Genomic DNA, 21,578 nt, shown 5'->3' on the forward strand with positions numbered 1-21,578 from the left:
CGTTTTGTTTTACTGTTCATCCTGAAGTATAAAAACATCAACTACTATTTGAAATATTGATTTATATGTTCTACATCTATTAGTAATTACATGATAATAATAATAAAATAAAATATTGCATGGAAAAAATATTAATACACTCGAGTTAATATCAGAAAGTACAAAATTACAAAAATTGCTACGACATGCGAATTGCAGCAATATCGATTCATTTTGTTTTATTTATCCTGAAGAATATAGTTAGTACACTATCGTATAAAAAAAAAAAAATTTTGCTAACCTTACAAGGAATATTTTTAAAATAATAATGTGCGTGCAGTAACAACTTCGCCTTTTAGTCCATTATCATTACATTACATTATGATTACATTTGATAAATCTTTAGAACTCGAGTTAACATTCAAATAAAAACGGAAGGAAATAATTGCAATATCGACTTATTGGCACTAAAATCTACAAACGATTAATTTGATTACTATAACATTGGTAATTTGTGTTTTATTCGCAACTTTATATATAGTTTATTATATTCACTCTATTATTTAATATACCCACAGAATATAACTGTACTAATAGGGCAACTACAAAATAAATATTACAATGTTTCATAATAGCATAAGTAATAAATAATACAACTAAATTTAATACTTTCGTTGCATTGGTATCGATTACGTTACAAATAATTAAAAAACATATAATATAAAACACGTATAAAATTGATTATAAATAAGTAGACGACTTTATAAAGGTTTTTAGTCGTATAAATGATTACAAGTAAAACTTGTGAACATGTGATAAAAACAACTTAATAATATCGTTATTTTATCATAAACATCTTAATTCCAATGTTACTTGAATCTTTATATCGGTGTACTAGATTGACAGCTCCATGTGTATACCTGTTGTAACATCAGTAGTAATACTAGTAATGTATCTGTTACAGTCAAAGTGATCAAATAGCTATTATACATAATGCCTGTTTATTATGTATAATAAGTAATTTGTCCAGACAATGTGATAAATTAATCACTTTATCAGGCTGTTATATGCGAGTGGGTCCAAATCACGTAAATTCAGTACGTACTCAAAATATAAATAGGCGATCAGAGATAATAGTACGGCTTGTATTTTTATTAATCCACACCATAGCTGATTTACGTAAGTCGTATAGAGACTGGGCGTAAAACATCTGGCCATGTCCATTTTTTGCCGTGTGGATCAATATAAAAATTTCAAAAAGTATAATTATGCTTAAGGAAAATTGATATATGAACTTTACCTGTACTTGTTTTATTACTTTATCCAAGTCTTTGATGATATTATATATAGGCTGGTTTATATGATTAATTCCGTGTTATTTATCACTTTGACCAAATTGAGTAGATATTGTACATAATGCTAGATATTATACTTTGGCTGTAACATATTAACATTGTCTTCTTTCCTTTTTATTCTAAGAGGACAGATTAATTCTCTGAAAGTTAACGGCTTCAAATGCCGCTATTATCCTTTTGGTTACAATAATTTAAAGTTGGTATTATAAAATAATTTGATATCACAACTGCGCTATATCTGGCAACCCTTTAATCTGTCAACCTAGTTCTCGAAATAATGTATTCTAGTATTGTATCTTAATTTAATTACATGCAAAAATAAATCGAATTTCAAATCCGATCGCATCACATCCATCTTAATTTATTTTTTTTGACAAATGTGTACTAATAAAGAAGATAGGAAAATGCCATCTAAGGACTCGTACACAAAACTGCGATGCGACGTCGCATCGTAAAAATCTGCGAACTCCCTCGACGCATCGCAAGAACTTGCGAATTAATTCGCATCGCACATTCCTGCGATGTTTCGTCACACTCGTTGACGCCATTTTTAGTTCATTCTGAGACAGCGTGTGGGAAAGACGTAAAGACCTGTATTTGTTGGGTGGGAAGACGTATGTACAAAAACAAAGTACGTCGTTGACTTTTTATATTACTGATTCAGGAGCGCCCTGTTCTTTGGGAAACTAAATATAAAATAAATGATATATGATAAATAGATGAACCCAAAAATTTTCTTAATACTCTTTCCTGTAAAAAAACAATAAAAAAAGTGCACACTTCTTTTTACGATCCATGTCACGACCTAATTTTCAAAATACGTTCCGTACGGTTGACGGTTGTCGAAAGAATGGTCACCCTGGGAGACGCTATGCCGCACGATATCGAATCGCAGCAATTCGTGTCGCAATTTTCTGCGTTGCGAATTCGCATCGCGTCGCATCGCAGTTTTGTGTTCGAGCCCTAATTGAGAAATATTTTTTTGTAACTTGTAGCACGTTTAAGTTATGCCCGTAAGTTTGTTTTTCTAAGAAACGTTGAAACAAGCAATTTCAAAGAGTAGCCTGTTTTACCGTTTTATTATCTGACGGGCATAAAATTCATCAAAGTAATATATAGTAAAGCATCAGAAGTTTTTTTTGAGTCGCTTTCTTAATAGTTCATTAATAGAAGTGAAAAGAGCAAAAAGTTGTTTGAAACATCCGATACTTCGATGAAGTATATATATTTTTAATTTTTTACTCAAATTTTTTAATCCATTTGCCCTTAAATGACTCAAGATACAAGTAATATGACTGAATATGTAAGTCAATTTAAGTAGTATAAGCAAATATACATTAAGTCAAGAACACATGTTTAATACACACATTAAGGCGACATATTGGAATCAGTTTACGAACCTGTCTAGGAACAGACAGTTATCCTCAAATTCAATTAACACAACACAAGTTAGAGATCATCATCAGCCTCTATAAATAGTCTTTAAACATCCAGTCATAATCCTCATAGGTATTTATAAAATTTGCATAACATTTTTCCGCAAAGTCATGAACATTTTAATGGATATCATTTAAAAATTACTATATAATAATAATAATAATTGGTGATGTATTATCCCCAATTTACGTATACTTTTGTTTCCCAGTTCCTAACTAACAAGTTGACCTTTTAACAAATTATAACCTAAACTGACTGTCCAGCTAAGCATGTTATCAGAGCATCACATTTTCAGTAGCCGAAGTACTGTCACCATTACTTAGCGAAACATAATCTTAGTTTCAATTATAGTGTGAAATGCGTCTATAAGATCCATATATGAGGTGTTAAGACATCGAATATTTCATAATTATGATATTGTTTTCCAGTCCATGCTCATAGCAAAGATATTTTATAAGTCTAGTGAAGATTGATAAAACGTGAAAAAATGCATGTGAAAATACTGGTATATTGCTTATTTGTCAATGTTATTAGATATTAGGTTACGCACATATTTATAAGTATTTTCGTTTAAAATCCTAGACGTATACAATACCTTGGTTGTAAATTAATAACAATCATAAACATTTTAAACATACTCATCACTTCATATAAAATAACAAATAATAACAATAAATAAATTATTATTTCAAAAGCAATTTTGGCACAAACTGGAAATTACATTTAATAAAGTATATATGTTATCATTTGGTTAAAAGCATATTTGGTATTAACATACTGTATGGTGAATATGCATATTGTCTTTTATTGAAAATGTATGAACAATAAAGTCATTGTCAAAATGATTACATAATATTACAAATTTGAACTTATATTTTTACATACGAGATAACTGAGTAGACACATTTATTATTGTCCTTTATATATAAAGGAAATTCATATATATAAATTATGTTGTATCGGACAATATGTAAATTATAAGAGAGATGACTATAAAGCAGTATTTTCTTTCAATGGGTGTATTTGTCCATTGGTAACAGTCGAAGGCTTGGGTGGTGTTGCCAATATCGCCTGGTACATCGACCAGATAGCCAGCGGCCGCATATAGCCCACGGAGCGATGGTTTCCATTCTCATACAAAGCCTCTGGAGTTTCAAACGAGAGGCCCATTTTGACTAACGTGTTGTACAAGCCGCCTGCCGTCACGAACGCCTGCTCGTGCATACCTGAAATGTACATAATTGACTTCATTCGCATATATGTTGATTTAATTTAATAAAAAATGTGCATTATCTACATTTACTCGCGGAAATGTCTTCATAATTACATTATATTTAAACCCTTACATGACTTTGTCACGAAGGTACGAAATTGCCCTTGCGGTAATGTTAAATGATACCCTTGTATACCATTGCATTCTTTGAACGAAATCGTACATACGATATCGTTAAAAAAAAGACATATGTGTCTCTTATACTTATAGCGGTGTGGTACTTTTATCTAAATCTCTATATAAACGCCCGTAACATATAATTACAACGGCATACCTTGTTATACGATATATGCGTTTGTACATAAGTTCTAGACAGCTTATTTATGAAGACGGATAACGAGCTTCAGTAAATTACGTCATATGCAATATTCTTTTTAAGACCTTGCCGTGTCCCATCGTGATGAACCAAGAACGACTTCATACGAAACCGTTATCACACCTCTCACAGAGCCTCGCCGCCACGTACTCGTCGTACGCGTCGAAGCGGCTGCCCGCGAGGCGCACCACGTCGTAGTATAACACACACGCTCCCATGCAATGACCTCACCCTCGTATATCATGAGCGCGGCCAGCCCGTACGTGACGCCGACCCAGACCTCCTCGCTCTGCAGCGCGGAGGTGTCGACGCGGGCGCGCGGCGCGGCCAGGTACCCGTTGACGGCGCCGAGGCGGCCGGCCGCGAAGCGCACCACGTTGTGCTCGTACACCGTGCGCAGCGCGCGCCGCACGTGCGCCAAGGGGAACACCTCGTGCGTCCAGCCGCACGACCGGAGGAACCTGCGCCACACAGAATCGATTCTTGAAATGGAAAAAGGGAGATTTAAAAATCTTTTCGCAAACTTCAAACACCATGAGATTATATAATTTTGGTAATTTATTTACAGATTCGACTTTCATTTTGTTAACCTGATCCTGTAGAGGCCACTAACTAACACTACACCACTGCAAATTAAATGAAATAAACACAAGAAAATTCAGACCTTTGTCTCTAATAATTATAGACGATTTGCTAAAAATTTCGGGAGAAACGTTTGAAGGTGAGTATGTATGTAAATGTATGTCTATCATACACACCAATGACCAGCTAATTGATCGGCCATTATGACGTCAGAGTTCGAAGGCTTAGTGTCAAATTTGTAGTAGGAGCCCGTCCACAATTTCTCCTCGTATGAGTGTCGCGCTAATTCTAACATTTTAGCGAACTCCTTCTCATCTTCCTCTTGCTCCATAATGCGGGCCATTTCTTGCACACAACTTATAGCTGCCACCCATAGACCTCCGCAGTACGCACTGAAATAATTAAACAACATATTTAATGAAGTGCTTATGAACGTATGTATGTGTATTTAAATTAGAAATGTTGAACGCTATACAATGCATTCATAACTTAATTGATTTGATTGATTGATATTCATCTATTTCACCTCGCTACAGATCGATGGAAGTTAGCAGAATTGACGGCCAACCTTTGCTAGTCAGAAAAGCACTTTGAGAAGAAGAAGATTGATATTCAAATAAATTGCTATCGAAAAGTATATCTCTCTTTATTTGTGAATCTACACCTCATAAGACAATGTTATCGATCGGTCTCACCTGGGGCCGGTCATGACCCAGGCGTCGTAGGTCTGGTCGGGGAAGCCGCCGTTCTCGACGAGCCCGTCGCCGTCGCGGTCCCAGGCGGCGGCGCGGCGCAGCAGCGCGGCGCAGGCGGGGTAGAGGCGCGCGAGGTAGCCGCGCGCGGGCCAGGCCGCCACGCGCGCCTCGCCCGGCGCCAGCGCCGCCGCCTCGCCCGCCGCCTCCCTGTACAACAGATCCAGTATGACGCCCCCCGCCGCGCCGCCCTGCCCCGTCGCCCGCGAGTACAGGTCGTCCTCGGTGCCGTCCCGCACGTCGTCTATGAACGCCATCGACCGATACCTCTCGTCGGCGAACGGCGCGCGGTGGCCGCGCAGCACGCGGTAGTCGCGCATCACTTGCAGGATGAACTTCAGGTTCAGGTCGCGCCACTCCGACACGTCGTGGATGTTGTACGCGTTTATGTTCGTGAACGGCACGTCCTCTGCGAAGTCATACGATATCCCATGTTAATGAAGCGCAATTTAATTTTATGTATAGTCCGCGTAAAACTGCTAGTCCGCTCTGAAAATAGAAATGTATCACGTCGCCATAGCAAATTGTATGACTACACCTGCTCGCAACAACTTCAGAGGGGACTAGCAGTTTGGCGATGACTATACGATTTTAAGCCTATGTAATATTGCTTAACTTTAAACGCCTCGACGTGATTAAATTATATGGAATATAGTTATCGTACCGGGATCGCCGAGGTCGTGGGGAATAGAGTCCTTAATTTTAAATTTCACGGACTTCCCGTCATACAGAGATTGTCTGTACTTTGTCGTTTCCATTTCGATGGTATCTCGATACATATATTGTAGCACCACCTAATGAAATAAAAACAAATAAAATCAAAAATAACTAATAAAAAGAAATTATAAGCCTATTTTCAAAATCACATTTAATTACTAAAGAATAAAGTACATTAAGTTTAAAATAAAAATTAGACGTAAATAAAATAAGATTATGTCAATACACATAAAATCTCGTTAGACACACTTGTTATCTATAAATAAAGTAATATACATATATTTAGTCACATTACATAATTTTAAAAATGTTTTTAATTGGCTCACTATATATCTTAATTATAGATATTCTTCACAAGACAACTATAGCTTAAGAAAGAATCTTCAAGAGAAAGAATTGTTATCAATATTATTATGATAGAAACATAATTATTGTATAAAGATAATATATGTATAGTATTTTTAAGTTACATTTAATTGCTGTAGTACATTATATGAACGAAATGTATAATTAGACTTTCATTGCTTTTATATAAGCGGATCAACAACACGTCTTTGGCGAGTTTAGGTCACGGTCTAATTCCTAGCATAGTGATGTAACGAAATGAACTCTATTACTATATGAGATACTAGTTTTGCTCGCGGATTTGCACGCAGGTATTGATTTTCTTAGGATGGGACTTCTTAGTTTTTAGAACCAACATATTCTATTGAATTATATAATTCAGAATGAAATAACAAATTTCATAAAGAGAACTTTTGTAAGAATAAAATAATTATTTTACTACTAAATTTGTAACATAAGAGTAGTATATAATTATAATTATATTTTTAAATGCTAGGCTTAAGAGCTTCCCGATAGTCAACCTGATAACTAAACTTAAGTATTTTTAATATAGTAAAAAAATATATATACCAAACCAGACAAGTACACACACAAAAAATTCACAAAGTCGATCCCGAGTTAGAGGTTACTTTGCATACAGTGTTTGAAACTAAACTTACTTGTAGATTTGGCCAAAGCTGTGCTAAGGCAAAGGAAGCATAGAAATGCACGTCATACGTATTGTACATTCTATATTCATGACCTTCTAAATATCCAAATAAACCGAATTCGTGTCTGCAATAATAAAGGTAATGTTAGACATAATAATTATAAGGCTTTAAAGGCAATAAAAAAACAAGTCAAAACGAACCTTACATATTCTATATTCAAGAGATTTAAAGACGCACATTTAAAATTCTTCTAAAGACAATATTGCTATATCAACATGAAATATTTTTACTAAAGAAAATCTTAGAGTTTACTTAACAATGTACCAGAAAACAAAACATCTTCAATAAAAGAAAAAAATACTATTAACTATTTTGAAGATATATCTAAAATCAAGATTAACTTAAACTTAAATGAATTGAATAATCATGGAAATTTCAACATGATTAATATATTTTTTTAATTATAGTGATTAGTGACGTATTTCATCACAGCAATTACCTGGGATCCGAGTCAGGATATTCATCTCCAACGTCATACCAAATTGTTCCTCCATCAGCGATGAAGTAAAGCTCATTCATTAAGGCACTTTTTAACCAGTCTGGTATGTTGCTGCAATAGACATATTGAACATGACATTAATCTATGTATTATATAGAAATGTTTTTTTGTCTGTATGTCCTTTATAGAATCGTAAACTATGCATTTGATCTTCAGGAAAGTTGTTGTGCATGAGCCCACGAAGGTTTTTGAGTTGGTACGATTAATTTTCGACAGGTGGCGCCACTGTCATTCCAATGAAAGTACAAATTTTCAGTTGTATGTATGTCATGTTATTTTCATTAAAACGGGGGCAAATCCGCGGGCCCTATTACTTTTATATAAAAACCTTTAACTGACAGGGTAAATAAATAATATACCATCCACCCTACCTGAAGATAACACAAGGTCATGGCTGCCATGAACACACAGAATAAGGAAATAGATAATATGTTTACGTTATCAAACCGTTTTAAATAAATATGAAACTTGTAACTTTCATTGAAAAGAAAAGCTTTGACGAATTGTTATAAGCATTTTTAAACAAATACATGTTTCGGGTCTTTGGGTAGATACAGATTATGTCTGAGAGTGGTTGAATTAAATAGTCTGAGATAAAATATACGTTACTTAGTATTTTAGATAAACATAGTTACGGAAATACTCAATAGGATAATAATGAATGGTTATATTGTTCTATTTATTAACACCATTTGGTGTAAATCAATTTAACTCTTTTTAGAGAACAGCATACAATGGTTTTGCTTACTAATAATTAACAGCAATTGTCTATGATATCATTGATGCTTCATTGTGAAAATAATTACTCATAAAGATTTTACAACATACCACAGAAATTAATCGTTGAAGGATTAACACTTCGAATTTTCCTATACCTACCCATTTTTGTCACCAAATAAGGTTTACTTTAGAATAAATCAACGAAAAATGTGAGAAAAGTTTAATAGTCAATTTCAAGTTTGCTAGCAAATGTCACAAGTTTTGCAAACAACGCTATGCGTCGCGATAACATATTGATACACATACTTTTTTTATTTAGTATGGAAAATAATCATAACTTCTTACATGTTTACTGATAAGGCGGACCGTGAAGCGGCGGCGCAAGAGGGATGCGATATTATTAAAGCTCTCAATGTATTTGAAACATTATTTTTGCATCTTTTAATGAAGAGACCTATAGCAAACGGCATATAGCAATTCTATACGAAGTCAAAGGTTAAACGGATATTGCGGCATTCCTGCCAAGCGATGTAAAATGTACTCCAGGGGAATTCCCCCCGCTTAGTTTGATGTCTTTGACATGCAATGGTCCTGTAGGGCGTAATTTGTACTTGTTCTCACGTGCGTCCATGGAAACTACGAGGCGCAAGGGCTCCTACAATATCTGTTTACTTACAAACTAATCTTACCTGTTATTTAAAATAGGTTCTTGCCATTCAGCAAGCTGCTGCTCCCAATTTTTATAGTTCTTCAGCCCATAGGCAGCGATACTATTGGCTGCATCGTTTTCGTAGCCGAAAAACTTTGTATAATACCTACAATAAAATGTGGATAAAATAAGTGGAACTGGAAACATCTTCTATTTTTGTTTAATTTTGTTATTTTGTGTATATAATAATGGTTTTCTATTCTGATTAAGTAGATAACCCCGCCACTTCCATTTCTAGCATGAAGTAGTTCCGCGTTTCGATGCATGGGTGCATCTTAGTCCTCGGGAATGACAATGCATCTGTTAGAACAAGGTCGATATGGAGTTTAACACACAGGTCCATGTGTGGCAGTGAACATTCCCCATCAGATGGACCGTAAATTCGTTTGCTACTCCAACATTTGTTTTGTTAAAATATACATACAATCCTAATCTAATGAATATAGAAACAAATAATTACTTTCAGGTGTTCTGATATAATGCTGATAAATTAATGATAAGAGTCAATAATGCCTTTATACACTTAATCACGATTATGATAAAATATAATAATACAGTTTTATTAACACCATTATATGTAAATCTGTAACAATTCCATAAGTGTATGGCAAACAGAATATTAAATTTGGTAATCTACTAAGGTAAAGTTAGATCTGTATTTGCGAATTTTCCTGTATGCTGTTTGTAGATAACCTTGTTATAAAATCCGATCGGAAGTTTACTAGAATTTATAAGTCGCAATTAAACCTCTCTGATGAATAAACACATTTTCAGAATGGTTATAATTATATGCAGAAAAATAAAGAGGATAAATATTATTCCTTTTGTTTTTTTTATGTGGTAAATGTAACTAACCTTTTGTGAATCTTATCCGTCTTGTATTTTATTACGGGCATGTCCCAGACAAGGCAAAACTCAGTAGAGCCACAACCTCCAGGGTCTAAAGATATACCAGTTGATAAGGCTATAGAATCGTCTGTAAAAAATTATGTCAATAAGTAAAGGACTGCTAATCCTTAAGAGCCTTTTTCTATTCAGTCAAAATGCAATTATAAATATTTATAAGGTTTTCAACTTAATAGGATTATTTTATAACAATTTTTTATAAATTATATGAGCACTGCTTACTCACACTTGTTTATTTTTTTTGGTTTATCTTTTCGATTTTTTCCTGCATCAGAATTTTGATTGTCATCTGGTTTCAATTTTCCGTTGTTTTTGAGACATTCCCAAACATAATTAGACGTTTTTGAGTTCCAGTAGCAATACCCATCATTTATGTCTTCATTGTTGTTAATTTTCTTAGCTATTGTAAATGTACATGGTATGTCTGCTATTGTTTGGTCTAAGGACACACCACATGTATCTGCGACACAATACTTCTCTAATTCTACCTTACCTAAAAGGACATAAATAATATGTTATTTCCTGTAGCACATAAATTTTTAGTTTATTTTAGTTTGTTCTAAATCATAAAGTGATAAGAAACAGGATGTTGCTACATATTAATATTCAAGGACACATATTTTAGTTGTCCGTTTTAATAACAAGTTATTATATTATATTATTTGCAGTACACAAAAACTGATAAACCAATTATCCCATTTTTTGTTTATGAAATACATACATTTTGCTGACTTTTTCTTATTTGGAGCACCAAGCACTTCAGTCCAAGTGAAGGCAATATTGACATCACGATGTTCATTGCTTACATTCTTTGCAGAGAACACAAACACAGCACAGGGCAAGCTAGAATCCTATTGAATAAAAATAGATTAATTATTGTTATGTACTAAATGAAACATAACTTATTTACCTTGAAAATCGATTACTATTATCTTTGTAAATACTATTGAAATTTGTCTCAAAATGCTATGTGCGGAGTTTCATTGAATACAGATGTAAAGTTGACAATTTGCGAGAATGACTTATTCGAGTCAAAACCGAGTGATTACTAAACAAAGAGATATAGAAAATTATGTTTAACGTTAAAAATATGAAAAGATAAATCCTGAAAACGGTGGGAACTTAGTTGCCAACCTTTAACTATCTCATACTAAGCTGTATGACATGGTCATAACATCGAAGAATTAGTCGATTAACCAACAAATTCTTCAATGTTATAACTTATTTATAGTCCTTAAGGATTATACATAAGTCATATGTTTTCGCTAATTTTTATAGTTTCGGATTTGGCCCTGAAGGCCTGTTTGAAAAATTCACCCTCTATATGAAAATATTGATCACTAACTTTATAATTATGTGGTATCACGGGAGATATTTGTCGACACACCAGTTTGATTCCATACTTAGACAAGTCGTATGTCGTCCATGCTCGAGGGTATAAAGCTGTATATTCACAATCTGCACCATTCAGATTCCACTCCCAGGAAGCTGGTGCCTTTTTGGGTTTGCTAAAATACAAAAATTCACAGGAGAATTTGAAGCATGTATTTAGTAAATTGAACAATATTTGATCCACAGTTAGGACAAATAATAACTTGTCTATTTGTAACACTTCATATATTGTAGCACTTTAATTTGGACATTTTTGAGTGTAATATTTTCGAGTGCATTTTTGAGAGTAGTGCTTAATATGTCAATATAGTATAATTTGCCTAGTTACTGTACAATATACATATTACATATCCGTACCACGCGTGAATAAGTTAATAAGTTGAAAATGCACAAGGTTCATTGCAGCTATTTGTACTCTTTGGTGAGAGGGTTATTTAAAAATTTGACAAGTTGTGTATGTACAGTTAATTAAGACCTATGTATGTACAGTTAATTAACTTACTTATTCAACCTATAAATTAAAATTATTAAACAATCCTAATGTTTATTATGACTAAAACAAAATAATGTATATAAATATATTTACAGTAGATCTACATATTAACATATTCACGCATGGTACGGATATATTTATGTATATGTTTTTTAATATTCATATCCTTACCTATAAGTGGACAGAACAGACTGAAAGATGGTTTCCTTTTTGGCATTCCGAATATTAACAATGAATTGGCATTCTGGAACTGTGACATATTCGTAAATCCCCGGATAGAGTTGGAAGCGGCAGAATTCTCCTTTGAAGCCTCTACCTATAGTACCACCTCCAATTCCACCAATAGGGCATCCTGGGCAATACACATAAAATATTTTACCGCAAGAAATAAAACAGCTTTACGACTGTGATAACATTTACTGAAAAAATAACTACGAATACGAATAGGAAAAGGAAAAAAATATATATTTTATTTATTTTACTTACCATACATCCTTTGCGCTGATATCATATTTATGTAATCCATGATGGGACGTTTTTTCTGCATTTTTTTCCCAAGATAATATTTAAGGTATCTAAAAGTTTTAAGTGAAATTAACGTTTTTAAACCACTAATTTACACACAAGTTAATTATTACGTTGGTTGTGATATTTTATACCTTGCTGTAAGAGGCATCATGTCAAAAATTTGCTTTGCCCTCGGAATAATAATCTGCTTGCTTTGCAATGGGAATTCATGGTTTAGGAGAAGTTTTAGCCCATATTTTGATGGCTCGTCTAGTTCCATGTCTTGGTCGCTGAAAGTCTCAATTGATTTGAAATTATTAGTACTCAGAAATATCTCACGCTACACAACTTGTTGTTTAGAAATAAATATTCTTATTGAACTGGTAAGAGAGACCGTTTGCTGCAATTCTATATCGGTATTTGAAGAAATATTAAAATTGATAAGGTTCACAGTAGTGAGTAGGATCAGGAATTCAGGAATGACAATTACCATAGATACAGCTGTCACAATCACTCAAACACAAATTCAGAGAGTACAAAGCTTGCTTAGGTGACAGATCTTATATTATTTACAGATTAGTTTAAATAAATTATTTCAATTGGGTACTTGACAGTTATAACAATAAAATATGAAATATATCCAATATGATAGCTTATAAGTAAACATAAATTATGCAGTATTTAGTTTAATTTTTAATACGTTCTAAGTATTTTAATTTTTTAAAAGAAATTTGCGATTTTTTATCTGTGGATTTTAAATCCCAAAACGGCGACAGTGCTGCCTTAAATGTCATGTGACGTCACCACACGCATAATAAACAAGACAAATAAAAATGATATCGTTTGCTGTTAGAGTTGGTTGAATTTATGTTGTGAACCGAAATGAATCCACAGTGTATTAAAGCTGATAGCGTGAATTTGCTTAAAGAAGATATACAATGCAATAAATAAAAATGAATACAAAAACTTCCGTGAAATAACCTATGGAAATCACAAATAAACAACGTAAGTAAAATATTCTTTATATTTACATTTAATCATTTCGGACAGTTAAAACATTTCTTAACCGATTTCCGATAGAAGAAAGGTTGTCTTTAAGTGATTATCAAGCTTTTTAAACTATACTTATATTCTTATGTGAACTGCTTTAAGGTTATTTATTGGTTATATTTATATTTTCAGATCTTCGCGACAGTCGTATAGTGACGACGCTATAGGGTATGTGCAGTTTAAGAGGCAGGCAAGTTTGTGTTTCATGAAAAGTAAAAGTTGTCCTGAATACAAGGTACATCAAAAGTCATGCTCAGTGTCCATGACTGTATATGAAAAACAAAGTATTATTAAATGTGATGACTGTCCTGCCTCCCAAGGATGCAGCAAACATGCAGTAGCATTTTTAATGCGGAGTCATAGAAAGTGAGGAACTAAAAGTTTCTAAGGTGGTCAGCACTCTGAAGTACATAAAGTAAAGGAAATGGGAAATAGTAGTTCTTTACTTGAGTAACCTACCCAACAAGATGAAGGAAGGAAAATGACCATACAGTTGCTGTTATTGCACTACAGATTTCTCAAAATGACAATGATAAAAATTATATATATAGTTGTTACAGAAAATAATTTTAAAAATTAAGAAAGTACACACTCAAGCAGCACAAAAATTCAGCATAGCAAGAGCTTGAATATACAAGAAAATAACAGCTTCAAAATGCTTCGAGGTTATCTGTAGTAAATATTGTAAATGTTACATATAATGATAAATATCTACAAAAGTTCTACGGTGTGTACTCAATAATAGACCCATATAAACCTAACAAACAAAGCAGTCGGTTAATAAAAGATTAAAATTAGCAAATCATGTATTTTTAATTATACAGTCCTGTAAGTTAATCCGTGCAAAAGTAATAATAACTCGGTCATCGAAATAGTTTGTTTCTTATTAATTACAGAATGAGGCCTTAAAATAGAGAATTCTCGTAGACGTCTTTTAATTCATTTATTCTATTCTTAACTAATACTATTCTAACTCTATTCTTATCGTAGACATCTTTAAAATATATGAATACTTTAACTTGCTGTTTTGTTCTGATTACATCCGGGTTTGATGATTTAGAGTAGAGGAATCACTCCTTATTGTTTTTTCTCATTCTTCTATTATATTATCATACTTCTATTATATGTTTGAATCCTCTGTCTGCAAGTTCTTTTAACGTTTATGAGATTTCGGTTTAGGAACGTGTATAAGCAAATTTGTTAGGATATTTAGCGGTCGTACTTGTACACATCGTCACTGCACACGTCTTATAACTTGTCATTTATTTCAATCTTAGTTATAAAAGCTAAATAACTCCCTATTTTCTTCCGAGCGTTGTTTGTTTACAGTATAATGACGTTTCGCCACAAAATGACACTTGACCGCCTGATTTAACGCGACGTTCCGTTCACCGTAAAGAAACTTTGTTTTTTATTAATAAATAGCCCTTTTTTCGAAAAAGTGATCAATGAAAGGCATATATAATACGTATACTAATTCATTAAAACACTTTCCCAAAAAGTGTCAAGTAGCCAATTAAAAATATTAATAATTGAAGATATTATTTTATCTTCGATGTTTGAAAAAATTGGAAATGCACAAAAAAAATATATTATTGGCTATGAAAAGAATCTAAGCTTGAGAAATGAAGTAAAAAATAAAAAGTACAAAACTGTCAAAAGTGTCATGTCAAATGTCAGCTTGGAATCACAAAATAATACAAAATAGGTCGTGATTTTATAATACAACACATTGTGTATACATTTGTTAATAAATCAAGGAAGTAAATACGATGTACTGTGTCATTTCATAAGGATTGTATTAATAGAACTTGGTGTATCGGTAACCGTAAGTTTACGGAAAACAAACATGGTGTAAAGTAGTAGTACACTCTAACAATTTCGTTAACGACAACAATTGTTTTGTGGTTTAAAAGATTAGAAATTAGCTTAAAGCAATGGAAATACCAGTTCAAATAGCCATACGGCTGAAGCCTCCTAGTATTGAAGATTCTCTACAATGTATATTTAGCAATCCAGTCACTCAAATAGTTATTACGGAAAGTGGGCAGACGTTCCATGTAAACAGAGCGTTGCCTGTGGACTGTACTCAAGCCCATCTCTTCAATTCCTTTATGATACCGCAAATTAATTGTTTTCTTGATGGATGCGACACTTCAGTTGTGGTATTTGGACAACAAAAATCAGGGAAGACTTACACATTATTTGGACCAGGTAACTTATTCTATCCTTTTCGCCATTAATTAGACGCAATTAAAATTTACATGCATAAAGTATTTTTATAATGTTTGATGTACATCTAATGAGAACTGTTATTTTTTTAGGCTTTGAATGCATACACAGTGAATGTGATCAAGGAATTGTTCCACGGTTTGTTACCGAAATATTTCACAGACTGAGTCAAATGCCAGAGAGGGAATTTATATTACATATAACATGGATGCAAGTTGTGAACAATAATATATTTGATGTCCTTGGAGCAGGTTTAGTACGGTGTTGCAATATTGAAGAGGCTTTCCAGTATTTACAATTGGGATGGAGACAAAGATGCCAAGGAAATAATCATACTGTTTTCACTGTGAGCATGGAACAGAAGTGGGTGGGAACTAATGGAGTGCTCAACCACAGAATGTCTACTGCAAGCTTTTGTGATCTTGCCGCTTATCCAGAACCTGGTCTTTTTGCCCTTGAGAATATTATTAAAGAATTGATTGCAGGAAATCCTCCTAAACAAATCAATTATGACCAGTGCATACTTACTGCAATGTTACGTGATTCCTTCGGGGGCAGAGCCTTTACTTGGGTCATAGGGTGCATAAGCACAGAACCTGATGTTTATCAAGATACATTGAAGATATTAAACTTGTGTCTGTGTTGCCGTGGTATAAAGAACTTTGTTACAGTAAATCTCTTTGCAGATAACAATACTCCTGTATATGCTGATAAGGGTGTTATGCCGACAGACAATGCATTCAATTTACAGTTTGCTACATCACAATGGATAAAATTAGTGTCAAATGCAGAGGGACTTTTCAATAAGATACTTCAGTCTAAATCTTTGTCAGAGGCTGATATGAACCAAGTCAGTGAATGGTTGTTTTTAAAGGCCGAATGTGATGAATGTTTAAATAGTGATATGACTGCTGACAACAAGGATACCAATACAAAACAGGGCTTGCCAAGAATAGCTGAAGACACGGAACCTAGCGAACCCAGTGAGTCGGATGTAGAATCAGATTCAGATGATAGTGACTCTGAAACTTTATTTCAGGATAAACTTGAAAAATTCATGGAATATTTTAGGGAAAAGAATGATCAGCTTTTCACAGAGAGGTGTGAAGAATATCTTAATCATATAGATTCAGATGATATAACTATATCAGAAACAAGTGGATCTCAGTCATTGCCTGTTATGACTTCTCAGTCTAACTCTGGTAGAAGAAGAACACTTCAACCAGGTGAGAGCCTGTCTGGTGCACAATTAGAACTCTTAAGAAAAGTAGCTGCTAAAGCAATATCACCTGAATCTCAGAAAATATTGATAGAATCTCACAAAAAGGAAGTTGATCCTGAGCCAAAGTTAATAGAAAGAGAATTGTTGAAAATGATTGACTCTCCAAAAACAGCAGAAATATGTAAGAAGTACAAGATGACTAAGGAAAAGTACACACAAAAGCAAGTACTGGCTAGGAAGTTATCAAAAGAAATAACCAGCAGTCAGACTCAACTGAAAGAACTGATTAATTTATGTATAGCCAAGCAAAGACTGATTGATGATCTTTCAAGAACAATTTATTATAGTACTCAAAATAAGATTTACTCAGAGAGATTAGATTCTTCTATTGGAGATCAAGACACTATCAAGGAGATTAAGAGGCATGAAACAAATTTGAAGACCTACAAGAAACAAATAGATCAAATAAAAAGACAAATCAAAAAAGATGAGAAACGTAAAAATACATTAGATATAGAACTTCTTAAGGATAAGCTAAAGTTAGATGAACTTTCAGAGTCATCTGTTGACATAAAAGATCGCAAAACAAATTCGTTAAAGCACTTCACTCATAGAATAACTCATTTAGACAGTATATTAAAAGAGAAAACCAATGATTTGGCAAATTTAGAATTGTCAAAAGAAAAGGAACTTATGTTAAGAAAAGAAATCAAAAATCTGAGAAAGGCAAGAGAATGCCTGCATGAGCAAAGATGCAGTTTAGGTCATAAGAGAAAAATGTACAAATCTTTATCTGATTCTGAAGTAAGTTAAATTACATTTTTACAATATAATATATTCGAAAATACAAAAAATACAAGTATAATGTGTATCCACCAAATTTGTATTGTAAATTTGTATTTGTAGGCACCAAAATCTCTAAATTACGTTCATTTATGTACACACATAAGTTTTTCTAGAATGAAGTCTTATACCTAGATGAGAATATGTATACATTTTATCAATATATTTTTAATATAAGTTTTAATCGTGTTTGTGTTATATTTAGGAGCGCAAACTTCTCGAATGTGAAGAAGCAATTGAGGCTATTGATACAGCAATAGAGTATAAGAACAATTTAATATGTGGGAAGTCCCCATCTGCTTCACTGTCTGATTCTGCTGATAACAAGGACTCAAGAAGCAGGGGTGAGCAGATGCTGATGGCTAGACTAGACAAGCTCTCACATGATGAAATGAAGACACTATTATACAGATATTTTCAAAAGGTATGTAAATAGAAAGTAGTATTTGTACTGTTATAATTACATGTATATTTATTATTATCATCAAGCTATTATTGCGCCACATAATTTGTACTATAAACTGCACATAATATTTTATTAATAATTTATAACCTTGTAATGCTCCTAAGGAGTTACTGGGACTCTAAGGAGACTTTTAGAACTTCTCTATTCTTGATTGAAGCATCCTTCCTTAATGGGAAGTTAAAAGTATAAATAATTTAAATGAGTATTTTTCTTTATTTTGTTATTTTCATAGAATTTAAACCTACAAGGTGTTTTACTTTTTCAAAACGCTTTCTTCTCAGCACTTTTGACGAGCTTTATCAGTAAATTTAGTTGTATCAATACGATTCAATTTTATCAATAAAAGTAACAAAAACTTGCTATTATGGTTTCTAGCGGCTTTTTTGGTTGGAAGTGGCCTACAAACACAGTTGCTAAAAAAAGGTTGTCAGAACCTAAGATCTATTAAATGTGTATCACTCAGTGGTCATTTTGTAAAATGATATAAACTTTTTACGCTTTTGGGGGCCTCCATTCCACTTTCCGCCCCGGGTGTCTGACGACCTGGTTATAGTCGATCTTCGACCACCGGGCGGATAAGTCGTAAATAGGAACGGTTTACGTGTGTAGGTGGTGGACCTGCGCGGCGCGTGCGCGGCGCTGGAGGCGGGCGCGGCGGCGGCGGCGGAGGAGGCCGCGGCCTGGCGCGCGCGCGCCGCCGCCGCCTGGCGACACGCGCAGCGCTCGCGGCCCTTCACGCACGCCAGGTACACCTCCAGTTCATCGACCTATCACTATTCCTATGTAGGTCATAGATTAGTAAAGATTACTCACTCCTAACCAGAAAATGTTACCAGTTTTGACAATTGAAATTATCACTGTCATCTATTTTCGTACTTGAAAGATATAAAAAAAAATAGTTTTTAGATAATTCACGAATGAAACGATATTTCTCCGCACTTTTACTTCGATTTCGTGTTTTTGCAACACTTAACTGCGCATGTCGGCATTATTCCGCGTAAATTACACCATGACAGCCAGTAAATGGCTGACAGAAATGTCAGCCGTTTAAGCCATTTAATGACTTCGTTCAAATAAAGGGGGTGAAATATCTATATTTATCTATGATGTAGGTTGATGTAATAATATTCAAAAAGAGCTTTGTAAAGAACCTATTTAGAATTTAACAAAAAAGATTTTTGATTTTGAATGCTGGGCACGGGCCTCATCTCAGAGTAAACCGCGCCGCGCAAGTGCACATTGGTAGACTTCATACAGCTTTGAAAATTATTATTTTATTTAGAACTCACATTATAATCCTTCACTAATTCAGGAAGTGATTATTAATTTTCAATAAACACATATTTAAAAAATCCGATGTGCGTGCTGGGGTTTCGAAACTCTAACCCCTCAATAGAGTTTCTAAAATTCTAAAATTTCTGCAAAATACCATTTATCCTTTACTGTTATGATTCCTTAGCTGTATAACCATTTGTTACCTGTCTCAATAGATGTTTAAATATAAATTACAGGTGCTTAGATGGAGGCCATGGGGACAGAGTCCTCTCGTTAGGAATGACCACGGATTCAGAGACTTCCGATGACGCAATGAGATTGGTCGATCGCATGCGTCAACTCGCCAGGTGTCCACCGGTAAGTTTAACACTACATACCTTAAATATATGGTTTTAATTTTCAATTGCATTTTTTTAGGACTGTTGACTAAATATGACAAGCTGTAAATTATATCTATATCTATAGTATAAACATAAAAATTCACATTCCTTATGTTTATCTACAAAACTTGAGAGATACAAAACTTGACTTTTTTACATTACAAAGTTCCCATATGAAAGATGTATGTTGGTCACAAAAATATATAATTCACGTAATGTTTAATTACTTGCAATATAGTTACAGTATAGCTGATTTTATAATTTTCAGGCGCCTGTTATCCCGAGCCAGAACTTGCGACAACTAATGCCAGCCACAAACATACCCGTAGCTAAAGTGACGAAGGAAAAGAACAAACTTGTTATTGTACAGCAAAATAAGAAAAACTGATATTTACTCATATTCATGCTCTTACCTCTTAATATTTTCTTAATACTTGTTATTTATTATATATTTAAAATTATAATCAAATTCTCAAATTAAAAATATGTGATAGTGTTTTAGGATCTTCTCACATTATGTCCATTTTCTACGTATGTAGTTTGAAGGGAAGACAGAGTCATATTGAGGATAACTAGTGGCCCTGGCTTAAATAAAATTTGTACTCCCGGCAAAATTTGAAGATGTGCCCCCGAGACTTTCAAGAAATATCATAATCAATTTTGAAAATCTTAATCTTTTTTCGTCGACTCAATTTAATGTAGATTACAAGTAGCTTTTCTTATGTAGTTTGCCCACATAAAGTCGTAATAGTTCTCAGTACCTTAAAAATAAGCAGCTTATATTAAAATAAATAAAATAAGAATAAAACTCATAATTATAAGTACAACTCATATATTATTTAACAGGAATGTAAAAAACTATTGTCACAAAATAATAAAATAATTTGTACAGTAGCTATTTTAATACTAGTGTACTATACATTACATCACAATTAATGAAATGTTAAATTCGTTATTTTTACATTTTTTAAGTATGGTAGACCTAATTGTGTAATATATATTTCTTATGATAATAATCAAATTATTGCACTAATTATCTAAATACACATTCGAGTTTGATTTTACGTAACATGACAATTTAAATAAATGTAAATAAATTGATAACATATTTTTATATTTGTAACATATTATGCATTTTTTCTTAAATTTTAGCGTGAATATTAAGCAAAATATATAGTACTATTGTGAATTTGTTCCGTCAATAGAAATGTACTCGTATTAATCCTGCCTTAAATTCTATAAACTTAGATTTTATGATATTAATAAAAAGGAACTCGGTTGTTAATTTTGGATTTTTATTCATTACCTATTTCATATCATACAAGAATAACATAAAAACTGACAATATATATTATACTCATACCAACTACAATGGAGGACTTTGTTACTTATTATAAAATAGGTAATATTCGAATAAA

At 33.3% G+C, this 21,578-nt stretch overlaps 2 protein-coding genes and 1 long non-coding RNA gene across 3 annotated transcripts; 2 read left to right on the forward strand and 1 right to left on the reverse strand.

Moving 5' to 3' along the window:
- Window positions 1-3,340: 3,340 nt before the first annotated feature.
- Window positions 3,341-13,159, reverse strand: LOC140749950 (non-lysosomal glucosylceramidase). The gene is made up of 15 exons (XM_073083216.1): window positions 12,845-13,159; window positions 12,672-12,760; window positions 12,357-12,537; window positions 11,646-11,808; window positions 11,022-11,151; window positions 10,527-10,793; window positions 10,250-10,370; window positions 9,375-9,500; window positions 7,906-8,016; window positions 7,416-7,530; window positions 6,359-6,488; window positions 5,638-6,103; window positions 5,119-5,334; window positions 4,592-4,821; window positions 3,341-3,997 (listed from the first exon to the last, which is right to left on the reverse strand). Exons 1-15 carry the CDS (start codon window positions 12,970-12,972, stop codon window positions 3,762-3,764), a joined length of 2,709 nt encoding a protein of 902 aa, XP_072939317.1. The 5' UTR covers window positions 12,973-13,159; the 3' UTR covers window positions 3,341-3,761.
- A 133-nt stretch (window positions 13,160-13,292) lies between these two features.
- Window positions 13,293-14,544, forward strand: LOC140749820 (uncharacterized). The gene is made up of 2 exons (XR_012103129.1): window positions 13,293-13,697; window positions 13,875-14,544. It is a non-coding gene; the product is annotated as an uncharacterized LOC140749820 (long non-coding RNA).
- An 853-nt stretch (window positions 14,545-15,397) lies between these two features.
- On the forward strand, window positions 15,398-21,445 carry cos (kinesin-like protein costa). The gene is made up of 6 exons (XM_073083036.1): window positions 15,398-15,956; window positions 16,067-18,000; window positions 18,245-18,463; window positions 19,115-19,251; window positions 20,017-20,137; window positions 20,429-21,445. The coding sequence occupies exons 1-6, from the start codon at window positions 15,680-15,682 to the stop codon at window positions 20,546-20,548; spliced, it is 2,808 nt and encodes a 935-aa protein (XP_072939137.1). The 5' UTR covers window positions 15,398-15,679; the 3' UTR covers window positions 20,549-21,445.
- The last annotated feature ends 133 nt before the right edge of the window (window positions 21,446-21,578 follow it).

Source organism: Epargyreus clarus, unplaced genomic scaffold, assembly GCF_041222505.1.
Source record: "Epargyreus clarus isolate Ecla_fem2 unplaced genomic scaffold, WU_Ecla_fem_2.2 ptg000018l, whole genome shotgun sequence".
Lineage (NCBI taxonomy): Eukaryota > Metazoa > Arthropoda > Insecta > Lepidoptera > Hesperiidae > Epargyreus > Epargyreus clarus.